This window comes from Camelus bactrianus, chromosome 17 (assembly GCF_048773025.1).
Source record: "Camelus bactrianus isolate YW-2024 breed Bactrian camel chromosome 17, ASM4877302v1, whole genome shotgun sequence".
NCBI classification, from domain to species: domain Eukaryota; kingdom Metazoa; phylum Chordata; class Mammalia; order Artiodactyla; family Camelidae; genus Camelus; species Camelus bactrianus.
In genome coordinates this window covers 38,345,073-38,366,642 of record NC_133555.1, presented here as the reverse complement: position 1 = coordinate 38,366,642, position 21,570 = coordinate 38,345,073, and the positions used below count along the sequence as shown (strand labels likewise).

The window sequence follows — 21,570 nt, the reverse complement described above, 5'->3', positions numbered from 1 at the left end:
GTCTTGCTCCTACGTCCTTCCTAAACCCTTGGTGGAAGGGGATCATTATCCAAAAGAGAGCTGCCCTTTTTCCTCGTGGTTCCTTTTCTACAATAGATCATGAAAAATTATTAATAAATTGTATTCTTCCTGCTCAAATCCCACCACCTTTCTGCTGTGAAATACTCCCTCAACCTGAATTCCTTGTGCACCAGTGACCACATCACAGACTTAATTATTAGCACAAATGGTGCCGATTAGTTTTGCCGTGAAGTGCAGAAGTGGGGAGGATAATGGACACACTACAACCTCACTTGCACATGCAGGAATGGTCCCAGTGGGGGCCCACTGACAGCAGCGTAAGGATAATCATATCTTCACATCCTGCAGCTCATCCCCCACCTTGTGCTCAAGCTGCCAGAGGAGAAACTTGAACTTCAGGCTCAGAATAAGTCTGTCTTATAAAAATAAATACACACACACACACGTTGTGTATGACTATATGCATGTGCAAAACATGGCATTTACAGTCCTTCAACTGGAAGAATTTTTAACTAAAATACGTAAAATAAAAAGTTTTCTCAAACTACGGTTACCAAAGGGGAAGAGGGGAGAGGGATAAATCAGGAGTTTGGGATTAGCAGATACAAACTACTATACATAAAATTGATAAACAATAAGGACCTATTGTATAGCACAGGGAACTGTATTCAGTATCTTATAAGCTATAATGGAAAAGAATCTGAAAAAGAATATATATAATGTATAACCGAATCACTTTGCTGTATACCTGAAAGTAAACAGTACTGTAAATCAACTATACTTCAATTTTTAAAAAGGTATTAAAAAAATTTTTTTTGGAAAGTAATCAACATTCAAAGTCTTTCTTTCCCTTCCTTTCATGGTTCTTAACATCTTTGTAAATAATCCATTTTTAGCAACATTTATAACATAATAGGATTGGGAACACATTTTATTCATTAGGGAGAAATTCAGTCGTAACATTAACATCTTACATTTATAAGCACCTTGGAGTCTACAAAAACACTCTTACACAGGTTTCTAATTTAATCTGTCTTTATAACACAGCCCCTTGGGGGACTACATGACACACTAAATCCCCTCTGAAGCTTTTAGACTACAGACTAAAGAGGGAGAGGCAAGTAGGAAAACAGAAATAATAACAAACTAAGAGAATAACAATTGCAATGTATCAAAGTAACAAGAAACTGGTCAAATTGATACCATTACACCCAATCTAGCTAATACATCAATATCTATGATGACTGAAAATGACATTCAAGCCTCAATCTTTGATACAGAATTCTAGTGTAAAAAGACAAAACAAAACAAAACAAGTGAAGGGTTTCCCAAAGTGAGATCTGACCGAGAGGACTAACATACCATGTTGGGTTTTGGGTATTGTTAATGTGGGAAATTTTTGCTGAAGGAAAGGGGGGAATAAGTGGGGTCTAGATGCTGACAAACATGAATTTGAGGGCAATATTTTAATTGAGGGGAAAAGCAAGAAGACAGGCATCCAAAATGATTACTGAAATGCTCTGCCTGTGGGTCGAGATCTCCTTAGAGAGAATTAGTCTCCTAATTCCTACTCCTTGCAAAATTCTTTTCTGAAAACAACTCCATTCTGAGTGTAAACTGATCTCCTTCAGAAGTGTGAGACTTGCCTTTTCCTAAACCTTCTAGGATAAGAAACAGGTTAACCACTGCTATCACCTTAAAATAATGCAAAGTAATTTGCAAAAATTGGACATCAACAAAGTCATATTTAAGCAGATTATGAACTAACCATCAGTTTGGAGGGCACTGGGTCCTTCCACAAAACAAATATTTCCCATTAATTGACAAACTTAAAAGCCAGGCCCTAATTCCATATTCCCCGAGGACAGAATTCTTTTAGATGGCTCACCTGGGTCAATAATTCCTAAGTTAGTCAAAAAGTTAGCTAAATGATTTGACTGACAAAGGTTTAATCTCTAGAATATATAAACAGCTCATACAACTTAATGACAAAAAACAAACAACCCAATCCAAAAATGAGCAGAAGACCTAAACAAGCAGTTCTACAATGAAGACATACAAATGGCCAAAAGGCACATGAAAAAATGCTGAATACTGCAAACTATCAGAGAAATGCAAATCAAAACTACAATGAGGTATCACCTCACACTGGTCAGAATGGCCATTATTCAAAAGTCCACAAATGATAAATGCTAGAGAGGGTATGGAGAAAAGGGAACCTTCCCACACTGCTGGTGGGAATGTAGTTTGGTGCAGCCATTATGGAAAACAGTACGGAGATTCCTCAAAAAACTAAAAGTAGACACCATATGATCCAGCAATCCCACTTCTGGGCATACATCCAGAGGGAACTCTAATTCGAAAAGATACATGCACACCAACGTTCACAGCAGCACTATTTACAACAGCCAAGACATGGAAGCAACCTAATGTCCATCAAAAGATGACTAGATAAAGCAGATGTATATTTATACAATGGAATACTACTCAGCCATGAAAAAGAATAAAATCGTGCCATTTGCAACAACACAGATGGAATTAGAGATTGTCATTCTAAGTGAAGTAAGCCAGAAAGAGAAAGAAAAATACCATATGATATCATTCATATGTGGAATATAAAAAAAAGAAAAAAAGAACACTAATTAACTCATCTACAAAACAGAAACTCGCAGACATAGTAAACACGCTTATGATTACTGGGGGAAAGGGGTGGGAAGGGATAAATTTGGGAGTTTGAAATGTGCAAATGTTAGCCACTACATATAAAAATAGATTAAAAAATATAAATTTCTTCTGTATAGCTCAGGGAACTATATTCAGAATCTTGTAATAACCTTTAATGAAAAAGAATATAAAAATGAATATGTGTATATATATGCATGACTAGGACATTGTGCTGTACACCAGAAATTGACACATTATAACACACTACACTTCAATTTTTTTAAAAAGTTAGTTAAAATGAGGGATCATTAAAAACTGCATAACTTTAATGTTTTATTTTAGTCAACATTTAAACGTAGATTAATTTGCAAATTCTTTAATGCAGAGCCAAAGCCTTTCCTTTGAGTAGAGTCCAGTGATGGAGTTTCTCACTGTCTTCTGTACATAAATAACACCCATAAGACAAAGTCAGATTCCCAGGTTTGTTTTCTTAAAAAAGAGTGAAAACTTAAAGACACTTGTGAATCAATACGAAAACAGACTCTGGAAGCTGCCCAGAGTTTTATGATTTTTCCCTAATCTTTTGTAATTGACTCATCTTTATCCAATCTGATAGTAATTTGACTTTATGGAGTCTTTCCAAAGGTTCTCACGGAAACGACGGCTCTCTCTGTTTTAGCACACACATTTCATCAGTTTTCATTCCATTTAATTAAATTATGCCAATCACAGTAACAAGAATACCACACAGACAGATTTGGGAACAAAATGCCTCTTGGGGAGCACTTAATTCAGTGAGTGGAGGTCTTCCCCATGGCCCCCACCCAGCAGGCTGAGAGGCTCTTTGCCAGTCGGAGCTCTGTCAGGAGGGGATGGAGAGGGCTCGGTCACCCAGGGAAGGCTAGGAAGGACGTTGGCTACTGCACTGTGATTCCTTTCTTGGAGGATTCTGTCCATGAGCACTTCTAAAGCCAGGGCTGTATCTTGGTAATGCCTGGCTTATTGTAAGTACCCAATAAATATATAGTCAATGAAAGAATTTACCTTGACCATCATTAATTATTCCCATAGAGAACACAGAGCAATGTCTCGGTTCGATAAAACTGAAGAGGCGGGACAGCCCACAGAAACACCAGGAAATTACCAAGATGATCACAGGAATCAAGGAAACAAAAGGAGGAAGGAAAAAGCCCAGTTCAACAATTTCATCCCAAAGGACCTGGATCCAAAGGTCAAAAACCTTACTGACCTTCTGACACCCAGAAGTGGTGACAGGATGAAGAGTTGGTTGCGGGTTCCTTTCTAGGCAAGTTTTTAAATCGAAATCTCAGAATTTAATCAGACTTCTCAATCAGGTGAAAAGACTTTTATGAGAAAAGATTATTTTTTTCCTCCAACAATAATAAGTAAAAAATACTGAATACTTAATCTTGCCGAGCACTGTGGTAAGCACACCATGTGCATTTATTTGTTTACCTGCACATCAATCATACTGAATTCTTTAAATTCACTCAAAGACATACAGCTTGTCAAAGTGGACCCAGGATTTGAATACAGAGCCCACGTTCTTCACCACTATACCCTACTACCTAATTCAGGTCACCTTTTCTTAAAAATAACATAATTTTAGTATTTTGCCTAGGGGTTTTGTTAGTATATTTCCCAAAGGTGCAGCAAAGACAAATTATAAAGTTGAAATTAACTCTTAAATAACTGCCATTAATTATATGTTCACTAAAAAAACAGCTATATAGACTCATTCATTCATTAACAAACATTTAACAAGCAACTGCTGAATCACTTGAAAACAAAGAATTAAAGTAATTCAAAAGACGCTTCTCGGTTAGTGAATATTTACTACGGGCTTATTCTTGCCCACGCTCTCAGGAAGCTCAGTCTGGTGGAAGAGATACGTGATTGCCGTACAGTTTCAGTAAATGCTGACAGCATGTTGCAGGCAGGGCTGTGGCCTATCCGAGGGTGAAATGAGGCAGCAGCAGAAGTGAAGGCAGAAAGGAGATTGTAAAGAGTCTGATACTCAACTCGAGCATTTCTTCTGTAAGCCATGGGGATTTGTGTAAGGACCATAGCAGAGGAGAAGTATGATCGGAATTTCATTTCAGAATAACCACTCCAGACGTAGAGAGCGTGGAGCAGAGGAAAGAAAGCATGAAAACCAGAAGGCCGGTGAGGATCTGCTGTAAAAGTCTAGGTAGGAGCCATGGACCGTATAACCTGAAATGAGTGACTGGTATGGTATGTGACTTGCAGCTCAACAAAGCTGTTAAAAAATATAAGTCTGGATGAGCAATAGTGTGAGCCTCAACACAAATCAAGCCAATGTTACAGGGAAGAGAGACTCAACAGATATTCCGAAGTCCGAATCAGCAAGACTTGATGAGTGAAGGATGGGCTGAACTCAGGTGAGGAAACAAGAGAAGGAAGAGAGAAGAAAAATGGAATCACATCACAGGATGGAAACAGGCACATAAGAGAAGATTCTTGATATATAAATAAGAAATTTTAGCACAAACAAACAAATCAGTGTTATCATGGAGAACCAAGCCCATGGAAATGCATCAATGAGCTGATGGAGACATATGAGCCAACTGCTAAAGGATTAACTCATTAACAAGGGTGGTTCTGTGGAGTTAGCAGGTTTTTACCTCCACCTTTGGTGGTAATCACTTCTTACGTACATCACCAATGCCCTCATTTTACATCTGAGGAAACCAAGGTGTGCAGAGATTAAGAGGAAGAGCTGAAATTCTAATTCATCTACCTCCTGACTCTGGCAACCCAAGCTACTTCTATGCGGCTACACTGCCTGCTTAACAAATAATGCTATAAAGGTAAAAAAAATGATGAAAGCTTCATTCTGCCACTGCAGAGATGGCTAGAACCACAGCTCACATCCCCTGTGTCCTGACCGAGTGCCCAGCTCTGTGTGGCATTTCACATGTACAATCTTGTCTGTATCCTGCTTTGTAAGAGTGGTAACAAGACCTGCAGTTTGTGAAGCACCTGCTCGATGCCAGACACTTGTGACAAGTGTTACACGTGTGTCATTCCTACTCCACTCCTCAGAGCATCCCTGCAGAGGAAGCTGCACTGGCCTCAATCAGCAGTCAAGGAGATGAGCTTACAGGACAAGCTGACTGGTCCAGGGCCATAGTACATTAGGAGAATAAGGCAATGCAGAAATAGAAACTCCATAGTTTGAAATACCCATATGTAGCTACAAATACAGATGTAAATGTGAATCAGTCAAGATGACGGGAAGAGAGCAAGCACGTATCTGGCAACATGTTCAAAATTAGTGACTCTGAATAAAGGGATATATAAGGATTACCTTCACTGTATTTTCAACTTTTCTTTAAGTCTGAAACTATTTTTTGAAAATAGAAAAATAAAGCCCGTGAGTCAGGGCATAAAATGACACCTTTGGTCATTACAAGGAGATAACAATCAATTCTGTTTCTAAGCAGCACTAGAAAAAAAATTACATAACTCACCTTAAGGAAAAAAAAAACTACTATTAAACTACCAATTAAATATGAATGGTACTGACTGGCTTGCTGGTCACCAGGATCTAACCATTAGAAATGCAGTGTAACTTCTAGGTGAGAAGTTAATCCATTTTCACCTTAGAAAAACAACAGCTTTTAATAGGTGAACTGTTAGCATTCAGTATGTCTGGTGCATCTTGCCAAGTTTAGAATTTAAAAGAAAACTGGAATGCATTTGACACTAAAATGGAAGATTATCAAACATCTGATATTTGGAGGATCATAGATCATTTCTATTTTTTCGGAGATGGAGATCTTTGTGTAATTCTGCATTTAAAATAGTGATCCTCTTCTTGAAATTACAGCAAAGAAGTAAACTAAATTAGTCTCAAAAGTGAAGGTGATGATTACTATTTAAGAGAAATTATTTAGATACTGGTTTAATCCTGGGGCTCAACTTTATGAAATTCCCAATATTTGACTGTTTTTAACCCACAAAATGGCATGTTTATATGATTTCATCATACGGTTTCATATATTGGTAGGCTATTCTTTAAGTTTTTAATAAATTTCTACAGCTATTTTACAAATAAAAGTAGTGTTCAAGTGTCATTAGATTTTACAGGCAACACTAGATGGCAGTAAATACACAGAAGTTGTAACATGACAGTTACCAACATAAAATAATCATTTTTGTCTTTGATTTTATGTTGCACACTCAATCAACCTTTTAAAAAAAAACAAAAACCTAAAAATCTTCTAATAAAAAAATCCCTGAAGAATCAAAAACTTAGATAGAAATTAAAGTTTCCTGGCTTTGAAAATGTGAACCAGGAAAGCTACTGAAATGATCGATTCACCTTCAATTTAAATACGAGAATAGTAATTCTCAACATTAACTCTATAAACCTGTTACGTTTTCTAAGTCTTCTTTGTTTTTTTAACAAATTTATAAAATAAATGTATTTCAGATGTTACTTAATTTGGAAAAAAAAACCCTAAAATAGCTTAAATTGCTTTTTTCCATGAAGATGTTAAAAATTATGTAAGAATCTATATATACTTATGGCTTATTTACTATGGCCTTTTGATTTAGTGAAATTTCTACTCTTTCATGGGCCATCAATGAATATATGAAAGTGCAGCATGCTGTTCATTTAATATGTTACTAGCAAAATATTATTTTAACTCAATAAATAGTAACGCTTCACCTAAACTACAGGAAAAAATAGTAAAATAGAATTTTAAGATTTTACTTCCTTATTTCAAAACACATATGCAGATCAAAAAGAAAACTTACAAACAAAAATGTTAATTCGATCAACAGATTTGATGAACTCTCTATAACATTCTGAATTAGAACTTTGGTATGATTTTAAAAAATGTATCTTGTAATAAACCAAAACCTTACATTTTCTAACTTATTTGTAAACTTTCTACTTTTTGGATTCATTACGAGACCAGATGGCATTCAGCTCAGGTCTCAGCAACACTAGAATAAAATTAGCTAACTTACTAATTTTTTGGTTACTTCCAACACTTTCTCTTAGCTTGATTTTGTTCTGACACACAAAACTCTCAATTTAGAAACCAAAGTTAAGGTCCTCTCAAATGTATGAAAGTCAGCAAAATAAAAACAAATAAACCTTCAAATATACCACTGTGGTACAAAAAGAGGATTTATTTTAATACCTCTCTGTGCCAATACAACCCAGCTTTTGACCAATAGTTTTTAAAAAATCAGAAAATCAATAGCTATAGTTACCTAAAAATAAAAAGCAGTTAAAAACAAACACATACTCAAATAGCCAAAACAGTCTGAAAAAGAAGAACCAAGTTAAGGGTCTCACATACCCTGATTTCAAAATTTGGTACAAAGCTACAACAATCAAAGCACTGAGGTACTGGCATAAAGACAGCTATTCCTTATCGCCAAACTCATCAAGCTGTGTACATTAGATATGAACAGCTTTTTGCATGTCAATCATACCTCAATAAAGTGGTTTTTAAAAAACAGACATATAGACCAATAGAATAGGACAAAGAACCCAGATATAAACCCTCACATATACAATCAAACGATTTTCGACAAGGGTGCCAAGACCATCCACTGGGAGAAAGGTATCTTCAACAAACGATGTTGGGAAAACTGGATATCCAAATGCAAAAGAATGAATTTGGAACCTTACTTTACAACATATACAAAAATTAACTCAAAATGAATCAAAAATCTAAATATAACACCTAAAACTATAAACACCTAAAAGAAAACATAGGGCAAAAAAGCTTCATGACATTAGATTTGGTAATGATTTCCTGGATATGATACCAAAAGCAAAGGCAAACAGAAAAAGAAAAAAATAGGTAAGGTGAACTTTTGTGTATCAAAGGACAGTATCAGCCTAGTGAAAAGGCATCCCACAGAATGAGAGAAAGTATTTGCAAATCATGTGTCTAAGAGGAGATTGATATGTAGAATACATAAAGAACTCCTACAACAGCTGAAAAATAAACAGCGCTATTTTAAAAATGAGCAAAGGACTTGAACAGGCATTTCTCTGAAGAAGGTATACAAATGGCCAATAAGCACATGAAAAGATGCTCAACTACCTCACACCCATTAGGATGACTGTTATCAAAACTACAGAAAATAACAAGCGCTGGCAAGGGTGCGGAGACACTGCAACCCCGTGCGTTGCTGGGTGAGAATGTAAAGTGGTGCAGTGCAGATGCTCTGGCAAACAGGGTGAAGATTTCCTCCCAAAATTAAACAGAGAAATACCATACAATCCAACAACTCTGTTTATGTCTGTCTAGTCAGAAGCAGAGACTCAAACAGATATTTGCACATCCATGTTCATAGCAGCATTACTCATTAACAGGCGAAAGAGGGGAGCAGCCGTGTATCCACTGTATCCATTGATGGATGAACAGATGAATAAAATGTGATATACAGACACATATGCGTATCATTCAGTCTTGGAATTTTTCTACTGATGCAAACTACAACATAAGTGAACCTTGAAGACATTATGCTGAGAGAAATAAACCAGACACAAAAGGGCAAATATTGCATGATTCCACTTACATGAGGTTTCTAGGGTAATCCCATTCACAGAGACAGAAAGCAGAGTGGTGGCGACCACGGGCTGGAGGAGGGGAGGACCAGGGAGTTAGTGTTTCATGGGTACAGCGTTTCAGTTGGGGAAAGTAGAAAAGTTTCACATTATGCATTTTTTACAATTAAAAACTTAAAAAGAGGTTAAAATGGTAAATTTATGTTATGTATCCTTTACCACAACAAGAAAAGAAACTGGAAGAGCAGCACACATTTAGTTGGCACAACCTCCTGGCACCCCTCGCCCTCTGACTTACTCTGGGTCATCGCCATATTAGTAATGATCTCCACGTTAATAAATATTGATAACATCACAGTGATCTCTGCATTAAAAAACAAGCACACACCAAAAATAATCACTTATAAGGATTTAGCCTTAGTAACCAAAGGAAATATTTCTTGTTTACAGGTGTAAATCTAAAAAGTATAGAATAGCCTAAAACCCTACTAGCATTTTGGCTTATGCGGATTAACTGTAAGCTGAAAAACACCTTTCTTGAATGTCATGACTGACTAAATGAGCCCATGGCTGCCCTTGTCTCCTATTCTTCTGGGCTCCAGGGACCCCTAACTTACATCCTAGGAGTAGGTTCAAATGGGGTCAGGATTAGGAGTGAGACGTCTCCACCAGCATGGAAGAAAATGTCTTTAACCGTTCTGGGAAATCAGGATTAAGTCACATCCAGGACTTTCCAAAACAGGTTACAGATACCACAGATTTCACCAAAGGAGGACGATAAAAGACTGCACAGGAGAGACCAACAAATAAACAAACCTACAAGGAAGTGCAAGGCATGTAAGTGGGATAAACGCCATGGAGGAGAAGAAACAGGGCTTCATGAGATCAACAGAAGAGACTGAGCTGAGATGGACCAGAGAGGCCTGAGAGCCCAGTGACATCTGAGCTGAACCTAATGAATAAAGGTGTGTTACTCGGGCCCAAAGAGGGGACTTCATGTGTGCAAAGGTCCTAAGCTGAAGAGGGGAAAGGAAGGTTAATAACCAAGAAAGTGAGTGGGGCTTCTGCTTCTGGAAAGATGGAATAGAAGCACTTTTCACTCCTCCTCCTGCTAAGTACAACTAAAAATCACAGACATTACATATAAAGTAAAGATAAGAGGCGGCTGAAAGGGAGAAAGAGGAGGGCAGACTGACTAGGGACCCCAGGACCTAAGGAACAAAATGGCAGTGAGTTTCAAGGGTTTTCTCTTTACCTCGTGTATCCAAGACTACATGCTGAGGAAGCGGACACCCCAGAAATGAATGGGCGCAAAGAAAAAAGAAACCCCAAGAAAAGCCCGCTCTCTCTAGCCAAAGGACCAGGAAAGGGGCAATGGAGCTAGAAAGAAAACGCTCAGACAAGAAACACTGACACAGCCCAATACCAGAGAAATACTGTGGCCCCACCCCGACCCGGACCAGCAAATTCCTGGGGGAGAGCCTAGACTTACACCCTTGCCAGCCTGTAACAAGGGGCCTAACCTTACCAGAGAAGGCCAAGCAGGGAGTCCAGTCTTCCAGTCCCCCTGAAGGTTAACAAGTATCCCCGCCCCCTTACCTTACCCCTCACCAACAACCTTGCTAGTGGAGACCACACGTAGAACTTGGACTTACACCCTTACCTGGCAGTGACAAGGTTCCTTTTCTCCCTTCCACCGGAGTGTTGTCACAGGGAACCTAGTGGAGAGTCAGGACACCCACCCCCACCCAGGAGTACAGAGGACATTCCCCATCACAGTGTCAATGGAGGCCATCTGAGAAGCAGTAAAGAGGTGTGTGCACCCCTCCCAGCAAGAGAGGTGTCAGTGGAGGCCTAGTGGGGGGCCAGAACGCCCATCGCTGTCCATCAGTAACTAGGACCCCCACCTCAGGTGACAATGGAATCCACGTGGGGAACCTGGACTTCCACCCCAACCGGCAGGAACACTCCATCCCTCACCCTCACAAACTGCTAAAACATAACATTTAGATAAGATCCAGAGAGTCATAACATAATACCCAACACATCCATGTTTCAATCAAAAATCAGAGTCTTCATGTCAAGAACCAGGAAAATCTCAACCTGACTTGAGAAGGTATAATCAACAGACAAAAGCACTGAGGTAGGTCAGATGTTGGAATCATCCAAGGATTTTAAAGCAGCCTTGTATAGACAAAAGGCTTGTGTCTCCCCCAAATTCATATCTGTAAGTCCTGACCTCCAGTGGGATGGTATGAGGAGGTGGGGCCTGCGGAAGGTACTTAGGTTGAGATGAGGTCAAGAAGGCAGACCCTCATGACAGGATTAGTGACCTTATAAGCAAAGACACCAGACAGCAAGGAGGCAGCCAGCTGTGTGCCAAGAAGATGGTCCTTACAAGAACTACATTTATCCAGCACCTTGACCTTGGACTTCCCAGACTTCAGAACTGTGAGAAATACGTCTTATTTAGGCCACTCAGGCTACAGAATTCTGTTACAGTAGCCTGAGCTGAGACAAATCATTGTGAAAATGCTTCTGCAATCAAGTACGAATCCTCTTGAAACAAATGGAAAAACAGAAAATCTCAGGGGAAAAAAGTTATAAATAGAACCAAATGGAACTTACAGAACTGAAAAATATAATAACAGAAACTTAAAAAAACTCAGTGGATGGGCTCAATAGTAGAGTGTAAATGACAGAGGACAGAATCAGTGAATGTGAGGAACATCAACACAATTATAGAATTCACCCAACGTGAACAGAAAGAAAACAGACTGGAAAAAAACTAGATGGAGCCTTAGAGACCTGTGGGAAAACACAAAAACCCCAACACTCAGATCATCAGAATCCCAGATGCAGAGAAGAAAGAAAAAGAAAGAAGAAAGAAAGAGTATTTGAAGAAATACCAGCTGAAAATTTCCCCAGTTTGGTGAAATAAACCTATAGCTCTAAGAAGTCAAGCAAACCCCAAACAAACAATAAATAAACAAGTCCATACCAAGACTCATCATAATTAAACTTCTGAAACCTAAAAATAAAGAAAAAACCAGCCAGAAAAAAGGACACAGTACCTACAGGAGACCACCAGTTTGAATGAGAGATTTCTTATCTAAAACCTTGGAGACTAGAAGGAAGTGCCAAAATATTTTTCAAGTGCTGAAAGAAAAGAATTGTAATCCACAAATTCTGTATCTAGTGAAACTATCCTTCAAGAAGGAAAAGAAGTTATCAGATAAAGAAAAGCTAGGAGAATTTGTCTCTAGCGGACTAAAGGAATTGGCTAAAGGAAGTTCTTCAAACACAAAGGATATTGTACTAGTTTTCTAGTGACACAGAATCATGAACTAGATGGCTTAAAACAACAGAAATGTATTGTCACGCCATCTGGAGACTAGAAGTCTGAAATCATGGCCTCAGAAGGCCCTGTTCCCTCTGAAACCTATAGTGGGGAATCCTTCCCTGGTGCTTCCTGGGTTCTGGTGGTGGTTGTCAGTCTGTGGTGCTCCCTGGCTGGCAGCTAAAGCACCTCAGTCTCTGCCCCACCTCATCACATGGCCTTCTCTCCAGTGTTTCTGAGTGTCTCTTCTTGTCTCGTGAGGATGATGGTCATATTGGACTAAGGGTCTACTCCACTCCAGTATGACCTCACTTTAATCACATCTGCAACCACTCCATTTCCAAATAAGATCACATTCTAAGGCACTGGAGGTTAGGACTTCAACATATCTTCTGTGGAGACACAACTCACTTCATGACAAGAATTACAAAAGAAAAGTTTACATACTGTGTTTCCATTTATACAACATTCTCAAAATGATAAAAATTATAGAGATGGAGAACAAATTTGTGGTTGTCAAGGGTTAGAAATGGTGAGTTGAGGGATAGGTGTGGCTATAAAGGAGTAGAAGGAGGGAGATCTTTGTGGTGACGGACATGTATCTTGACCATGGAGTGGAGGTCAAATGAATATATACGTGTGATAAAGTGACAACTACACACAAACTGTACCCAAGTCAGGTTCTCGGTTGTGCAATCGTATTACACTTATGTAAGATGCAACCACTGGGGCAAACTGGGTGTGGGGTGCATGGGACCTCTGTACTAGCTTTCCAACTTCCTTTGAATTATTATTTCAAAATAGAAAGCTTAAAAACATAAGAAAGTGAAAATTCAGTCACAATTATAGGCTAATAACTCAACATTTCTGTAGAAAACCCAAGATCTTTCCTTACAAAATTTTAAATAGAGGCTTATTTCTGTTGTACCCTAAGGAAACAGTTTAGAAAAGGACAGTAAAACAGTTGCTTTAATACTACAGAGAAAGACTAAAAATGTCAGAGGAGGCATGAGGGTCAGAACTTCGGGGCAACAACAAAGTGCCCCATAGAACTTGCAGATTAAGTGAATCCATGAGGAGTAGACTAGAAAAATCAGCTGGCCACATGTGAAGTTAGCCATCTGCAGAGCAGTCTTGTAGGCCAGGAAATCTCCTGTATTAAGTGAGAAGAACCAGGCCCTGGGTATCTGATTAAGATATCACCAATACAAAACAAAACAGTGGCCAAGACAAAAGCAATCAATACAATACACCAATACAAAAGTCATCAATGGGAATATACAGGAAGACTGGGTCAACAAGAAGTCTAGAGAAAGTGAAGGCAAAATTGAGAAGCAGGCAGTATTGAATTCATCCAGCATTGCTCAGAGGCTGGTGATGGACACTAAAATCTGGCGCATGACAGAGCTCTGCTTCGTTTGAGGGAAGGGATGGTTTTCAAGTTTTCTGCATCTCTCAAGACTATTACATTCCTCTTGCTCTGCTTCTAAACTTACCAAGAAATCTGCAAATAACCAATTCCACTTTTACTTTATCACCGACTGCCAGAAGCACTGGAAAAGTCGCCTTATGGTAAATTAACTACCCAGTATTCCGGTCAGTCCTCTCTGAGTCTCATTATTTTTAAGTGTAAGTCAGTCACAAAAGCCTAATTAGCTCTGGAAGTGCTGGCAAAGATAAGTTCCGAGAGCTGCAAAGTTAAGGGCCGTGTCCTAAATCGAGAAGATCCACTGTGAGCCTGGCCAGCTGGCCATCCCCTGTCTGAGGTACCTCTGTTTTGTTCTCTTACTTCCACAGGTAATAAATCAGCCTTGAAAATAAATAGCTCTCCAGAAAGCCTGTTCAGTTCACAAAATTCAAAACAGACCTACTTTTTTATCTGCCAAAGACTTTCTCTTTCCCTTCCTACTCACTGCTGTCTAAAATCATTCTCCAAAACACAGATTCTACATATAGCACCTATCATAATTCCTATCAAATATGTTAAAAGAGCAAATAGAGCAAAGCAGAATATATTTCTTTAGCCATGACTGGAAATACGTAAGTTCACAGTGCCATTTCCTCTGGGCAGCCCTAAGTCCTGAGGCCTTACATGTATGAATCACCACTTTATGACCCTGCTAAATTCTGCTTTAATAAATTTCCAGGACTGTTCTTTTTTTATATATATATCTGAAAATGAAAAGTCACAATATTCCTGACAGCTATAGTCACTAGCAACAGAAAAATTCCTGCAATTTCTTCTAGTTGTAATTGGTTGGTGCTTAATTTTCAAGACGTTACAGGAATCCGTATTCAGAAACCAGATAAACAAGACAAACATCTAAAAAGTACACAAACAGCCTACTTGTACTTTGTATGTGAAATTACGAGTCTTTCTGCACACTACATGTTGGAGTGTTAGAGTGTTTTACAATGAATCCCACGCCTGTTGCAAATGAGACTTAAACAAATCATAATCAAAAAGCATTTATTTGCTTAGGAAAGTGGAAGTGACAGATCCCTAGAACAGACTGAAAAAAACATTAACTCTACAGAATTCTATTGCAAATAGGATTTATCTCCTCAGCACTGAACAGACCAGCAGAGTGGCTGGAAAAGTCACTATCCTATTTGCACCATTGTGACTGTTTCTCATATATAGGCAATAACCAGGAATACACACTCTCAACCTCATGTCTTCCCGTGCTTTGCTTTCTTACTAGTAAATGCATGTTGTTAAACTGCCCAGGACATCACTGCCTTGGAATAACAGAGACAGCTGATGTGGAGACAATTTAAAACAGGTTTAAATTTTCACTTACCTCCACTGCTACTACAATCAAAATGAGGTCCGCTTTTGACTCTGGAAAGAGTGCATTCACTTGCGGTGACATTCCAATTAGAGCACAGTTAGTGACCACAGATATAACACTCATTGTTTCAAAAGCCAACTGAAAGAAAAGAGAATGTGAAATGAAAAACCACAATGACTGCTTCCACATTTCCCCTTCCTTTCTTGCATGACCTGCAGTCAAGGGAAAAGCCTTGCCTTAGTTCTAAACATTCCAAGAACATTTAAAACTTTTTCTCTATAATGCTATGATTTTCTTTAGCTTGAAAAAGCCATATTGTTAGAAGGTATTTCAGATACTTTTGGCTTGAGTACCCTGAACAATATGTCCCACCTTCCCAACTGGAGGTGGCCAGGGATGTGAATTTGGAACACATCCAAGAAGAACACACTATTAAAGTTACTTGACTCCATGCATATATAAAGGGATTCTAAAATGGGCCAGCCACAAGAGAAAATGTTTCAAAAACAGGTATGATTTTGAATAGAATTTATTTTGTGAAACTGTCCTTTTTACCCTGACAGATCACATACCACATCTGGTCCAGCTATCCCTGAGGCACCAATCCCTTTCTAGCAGCATTTACCAAATTACCTGTAGAACTTTAGAGAAATACAGGTGCAAGGTCCCACTGAGACCTACTAAACAGACTCTGATCCAGGGTCCCATGAAGGAGACTGGTGCTTATTACTGCATATGGCCTGGGGAAATGCTGTGGTCACTGTTCTTTTTTTTTTTTAATGTACAGTACTTGGTGATCACCACTTATAACTTAGCATCTAATTCTAAGAGATACAATTATTAGAAACAGAAGCAAACCAAAAACATGATTGGATCCAAACTCAATATAAGTTTATCCCATGAAGAATATCTACCACGTTGTATTTTAGAAATCCTTTGTGTAATCTTATTATTTTTCCAGTTTTCTTTATAACAAATCTACTCAGGACTTTACCTTCTCTTTAAAAAGCTTTAAATTTCCGTTTATTTTTAATAAATTAGTTCAAAAATCAAACGTGATCAGTGTATAGTGAGGAGTCTCCTTGTCCCCTCTCCCTCCCTCGTCAGCTCCCGTTCTCCTCACAAGACAATCCCTTTTATTAATATATGTACCTTTCCAGACACTTCATATGCAAATATAAGTAAAGTTGAACGTATACTTTCTTACTCTCTTCTCAGCGTAATACACAGAGCCCCTTGCTTTTGTCCCTTAAGATGTCCTGGGGGGTATTCTGTGTCAATACTCTGAAGTATCCCTCATTCTTTGTCACAACTGCTTACATTTCATTGCATGGATGTACCAGAGTTGGTTTCACCATTTCCTTACTGGTTGGTGGGCATTGGTCACTATTACAAACAGTGCTACAATTAGGAACTTTGTAAATTCATCATCTAACAAGTGTGAAAGTAGGAAAAGGTCCTGAAAGTGGGATAGCTGAGTCAAGGGTGCCACTATAGTCCTAATTTTGATAGACAACAAAACCCTGGAGGGCACCCTGGTGTTATTTGGGGTGTGTGTGTAAGATTGCTACATGATCTGGGTAATTTGACCCTTTTATTATCAGAGAATCCTCCTTTCTGGTAATTTTCTTTGCTCAGAAGTCTATCTGAAGCCACCCCTGCTTCCTTTTAATTTTTCCATATATATTTCTTCTATCCTTTTACTTTCAACCTGCTTATATCACCATGTTTGAACTGAGTTTCTGGTAGACAGCATATAGTTGAGTTATGCGTTTAAATCCATTCTGCCAATCTTTGTCTTTAAAGCTAATAAAATTAAGGTATTGACTTCAATCTGCCATTTCTTCATGTTCTGTTCTTTCATTTCTGTTTTCTCTTCCTTTTCTTATTGCAGGTTACCTGAATATTTTTTAGGGCTACATTTTGATTTGTTTTTGAGTGTATCTTTTATATCACTTTAGTGGTTACTCTAGGTATTAAAATATGTATTTACACACATACATATAAATACATATTATATTTTACATATGTGGGTATATATATATGTGTCTATAGTCTACTTATGCTATCATTTAGTTTGAGTGAAGTATAGAAATCTTACCTCCCTTTACCAGCTCCCATTTGTAATACAACTATTTTAAGATTTTCTCTTCATACATATATAATATATATTTAAAAAAAAATTTTTTGGGGGGGGGAGGTAGTTAGCTTTACTTGGTTTTTAGAGGAAGTACTGGGGATTGAACCCAGGACCTTATGTATGCTAAGCATGCACTCTGCCATTTGAGCTATACCCTGCCCCCCTCTACATATATTTAGAACTATTAGATAGTGTTATATTTTTTGTTTCAACTGTCAAACCTAACCGACTCAAGAGAAGGAAAAATCTATTGTATTTACTGGTGTTTCATTTACCATGTTTCTTCCTCATAACATTTCTAGATTCCTCCCTTTATTATGTCCTCAGTTTAGGCAACTTTTAGCTATTCCTTTAGGATGACCGCTGGCAACAAATTTTCTTAGTTTTCCTTCATTTCAGAGTGTCTTGATTTCCCTTGATTCCTGAAGGATATTTTCCCTGAATACAGGCATCTGTATTGACATTACTTTCCTTTAAGCACTTGGAAAATACTGTGCCACTTTCTTCTGGCCTCCATGATTTCTGATGAGAAACTAGCTGTCCTTCTAATCGGATTCCCCTGTAGGTAAGACGTCATTCCTCTCGTGGAGCTTTCGAGATTTTTTCTTTGTCTTTAGTTTTAAGATGTTTAATTATGATGTGTTTTGGCATGAACGTCTTTGGGTTTTTCCTGTTTGAGGTTCACTTAGTGCTTCTTGAACCTGTGCTTTTAGGTCTCTTGCCAAATTTAAGGTTTGGCCACTATTACTTCTAGTACTTTTTCAGTCCCTCCCTCTCTTTTCCTTCTGGGACTCCAATAACAAGAATGTTAGATTTTTTTGTTACAGTCACTCAGGTCTCTGAGGCTATAGTTACTTCTTCGGTCTTTTTTCTCTCTGTTGTTCAGAGCAGGTAATTTCTATTGTTCTGCTTTCCAGTTCCTGCTTTCCAGTTCCTGCTTCTCTCCTCTATCCCTTCCGTTCTGCTGCACTCACCCCCTGAGCCTTTCCATTCATTACTATACTTTCCACTCCTAAAATGCCCATTTGCTTCTCCTTCGTATCTTCTATTTCTTTGCTGAGACGTTCTAATTCTTTCTATTTTCCCACCTGTTTTAGGGGTGTTCAAGTGCTTGTTGAAGCATTTTTATCGTGGCTGCTTTAAAATCTTTCTTTCCAAAATTTGTGTCATCTCGGTGGTGGCATTTCTGCTAACTGCCTTTTATTCACTCAGCGTGGAATCATACTGGTTCTTGGTATAATGAGTGATTTTTTTAATAAAAACTGTGATATTTTAGGTGCTATAAAACTCTGGATTTTATGTAACATTTTGTTTTAGTTGGTTTATCTGAAACCACTCTAGCAGGAAAAGAGGGGACAATATCTTGTCACTAGCAAATAGAAGCAGAAGCCCAGATTCTTCACTTGGACACCACTGATACCCAAGGTGGGGCTGGGGTCCTTATTTTGGGAGAGGGGGTCAGAGTTCTGGCTTCCCTCTAGACCACCACTGATACCTCCTTTTCTTGGGGGAGGGGGTGGTACAGGCACCTCCTTTGTGCCCTCACGTGGCCTCCTGGGTGGTAATGGAAGCCCTGACTCTCCCCCAGCCCAGCAGGCACCTGAAGGAGAACCTCATTACTGCCAAGTAGGAGTGAATGTGGACGCTCAGGCCCCTCATGTCATCTCCACTGACACTGCAGTCAGGAGGGCCTCATTACCACCCAGGCAGTGAAGCCCAGCTGATTTCTCTCCAAGAAAATTGTCAAAGTTTTACACCTGAAAGGAGTCACGGAGATTACAGCTTACCTCCCTCATCCCCAAACTCAGTTTGCAAAACAAGAAAAGCAAGGCCCAGAGAAAGTTAATGACTGACTGAAGCCCACAGCTCATTTGTGGCACAGCAAGGATAAAATCGAATTTCTCCAAATCTCTCCAGAGGGCTCTTTTTTTAAAAATCACAATGCCTTATATATTGCTTTTTTTTTTTAAGAAATAATTTTTTTCCTCAAGTAATTACCTGCCATACACCAATACTGGCTGAAGGTTCTGCGAACGGACGTTTGAAGACCCTGCACATTTTTAAGGCATCTGAATTAACTTCGGTGAGATTATTTAACACGGCGAAGGTGGCAGCTAACGGGTAAACACAGGAGAAAAGGCTCACGTAACCAAACTGCAGGAATAACTCCAAGTAATCATCAAAAGTGCCCTGCAAAATGTAAACCAGAAGAAAACAGGCATTGTTTTAGTATCACTTAATAAAGACAACCTTTTGCAATACTGTTTGAGCCAGGGGCCTCTAATGAAAAAAAAAAAAAAAAAAAAAACCTCAAAGAGTTTCTCCCAATTTCTTAACAACAGTTTACTAAATTCAAAAGCAATTTTATATTAAAGTCCCTGAAATAGAGAATAAAAAAATGACTTAGCTGCTCGTCTCATACCAAATCACTGAATCATTCTGTTTTTTTCTAAGGTAAACAAGTGCAAAGCTAAAGGTGTTTGCTCCAGATTAAGTAAAAAACCAGTATCACTGTTAGAAATTTCACATGATGGTCCCTTCACATTCTGGGCACCCCGGAATCTCAGTCCCTGACCCTCCACTTAAAAACTGCTGGTGGTGATGCCAGCAACAATGGCAGAGTAAGAACCTCCAGAAGTTTGCTCCTCCATAAAAGCATACAACACCAACAACAAATAATGACACTTGCCAAAAACAACTTTCCCAGTACTCTGGAAACTAACCAAAGGCCTGCAGCAATCCCGGCAGCATTCAGTCAAGAATAACAGCTCAGTCTTGGCATTTTTCCTTACCCTTTCCTCAAGCCCTGCTCCCCTGGTCTGCAGCAGCCTTGAAAAATAGCGCGCATGCTCCGTGGAAGGAGGGTGGGGCCAGAGATCTCTGAAAGCCTCATTCCCAAAAGGAAGCAATCTCCTGACTTAGCTCAAGGAGACTCATTGGAAAGGCTCGACTTCACTCCACCTCACTGAGTCATTCCAGGTGCTAAAGGTTCCCCTCGGGGATGTTAATTGAATGTTTCAACATCAGTCGGCCTGAGGTAATGGGTCGCAGCTGGGCCAAACAAGGGACTAGTCAGGGAGGTCAAAATAAAAAAGGCTGAGGGATGAGACATCCAGAGGGGCCTGCAAAGCTCCAACATCTTACTGGGAATTGAGGTGATCAGATACAGGTGTAGGATCATACCTAGGCTCAGGAAAGACCTGAGAAATGGCTAAGGTCTCACCTCTGACTGACCTTGAGGCTCTTCACAAGCAGAAAGTGAATGCTAAGGCAGGCTATTAAACTTCCTAGCTTGGTGCTGATGGCCTGCCCTGACACAGTAACAAAGACCTAACGGGCATCTAGAGGCCACTCAGCCCAGGAGCAGAATATTCGTTCTCAAGTGCACGCTGAGCATTCTTTAGGATAGACGATATGCTTTTTTTTTTTTTAATTTTTTTAAATTCAAGTACAGTCATTTACAATGTGTCAGTTTCTGGTGTACAGCACAATGTCCCAGGATAGACAGTATGTTAGGCCATAAAACAATTCTCAACAAATTTAAAAGGCTAAAAAAAATCATACAGAGTATCTTCTCTGACCACAATGGAATGAAACAAGCAATCAATAACAGAAGGAAATTTCGAAAATTGACATACTATGTGAAAATTGAGCAACATATTTCTAAGAAACCAATGAATCAAAGAAGAAATCACAAGAAAAATTAGGAAAAAGCTTTGAGATGAATGAAACATAGCAAAACATATGAGATGCAGTGAATGCAGTGCCCAGTGGGAAATTTATGGCTTTCTCAAAAAAGAAAGATCACAAAACAACTGACATTTCCACCTTAAGAAACTAGAAAAAGAAGAGTATACTAAACCAAAAGCATGCAGAAGGAAATAAATTATGAAGATGAGAGTGAAACAAGTAAAACAGAGAATAGAAAAACAATAAAGAAGATCAATGAAACCAAAAATTGGTTTTTTGAAAAGAGCAACAAAAAGCAAACCATCACGTAGGCTGTGCAAGAAAAAAAGGCAGA

The 21,570-nt window shown here is 38.8% G+C and overlaps 1 protein-coding gene across 10 annotated transcripts in view; it reads right to left on the bottom strand.

Annotated features, from left to right (window-relative positions):
• ANO10 (anoctamin 10) overlaps positions 1-21,570 on the bottom strand; it is a 221,950-nt gene that overhangs the window by 116,934 nt on the left and 83,446 nt on the right. For all 10 annotated transcript variants that reach the window (XR_012500051.1, XM_074345110.1, XM_074345111.1 and 7 more), the window contains 2 exons: positions 19,545-19,736; positions 15,416-15,544 (listed from right to left, as the gene is read on the bottom strand). Coding sequence is in view for 9 of the 10 variants with exons in the window: in XM_074345110.1 (XP_074201211.1) it covers positions 15,416-15,544; positions 19,545-19,736 (321 nt within the window). In the remaining variant the exon portion in view is untranslated. The remainder of the gene's footprint in view (positions 1-15,415; positions 15,545-19,544; positions 19,737-21,570) is intronic.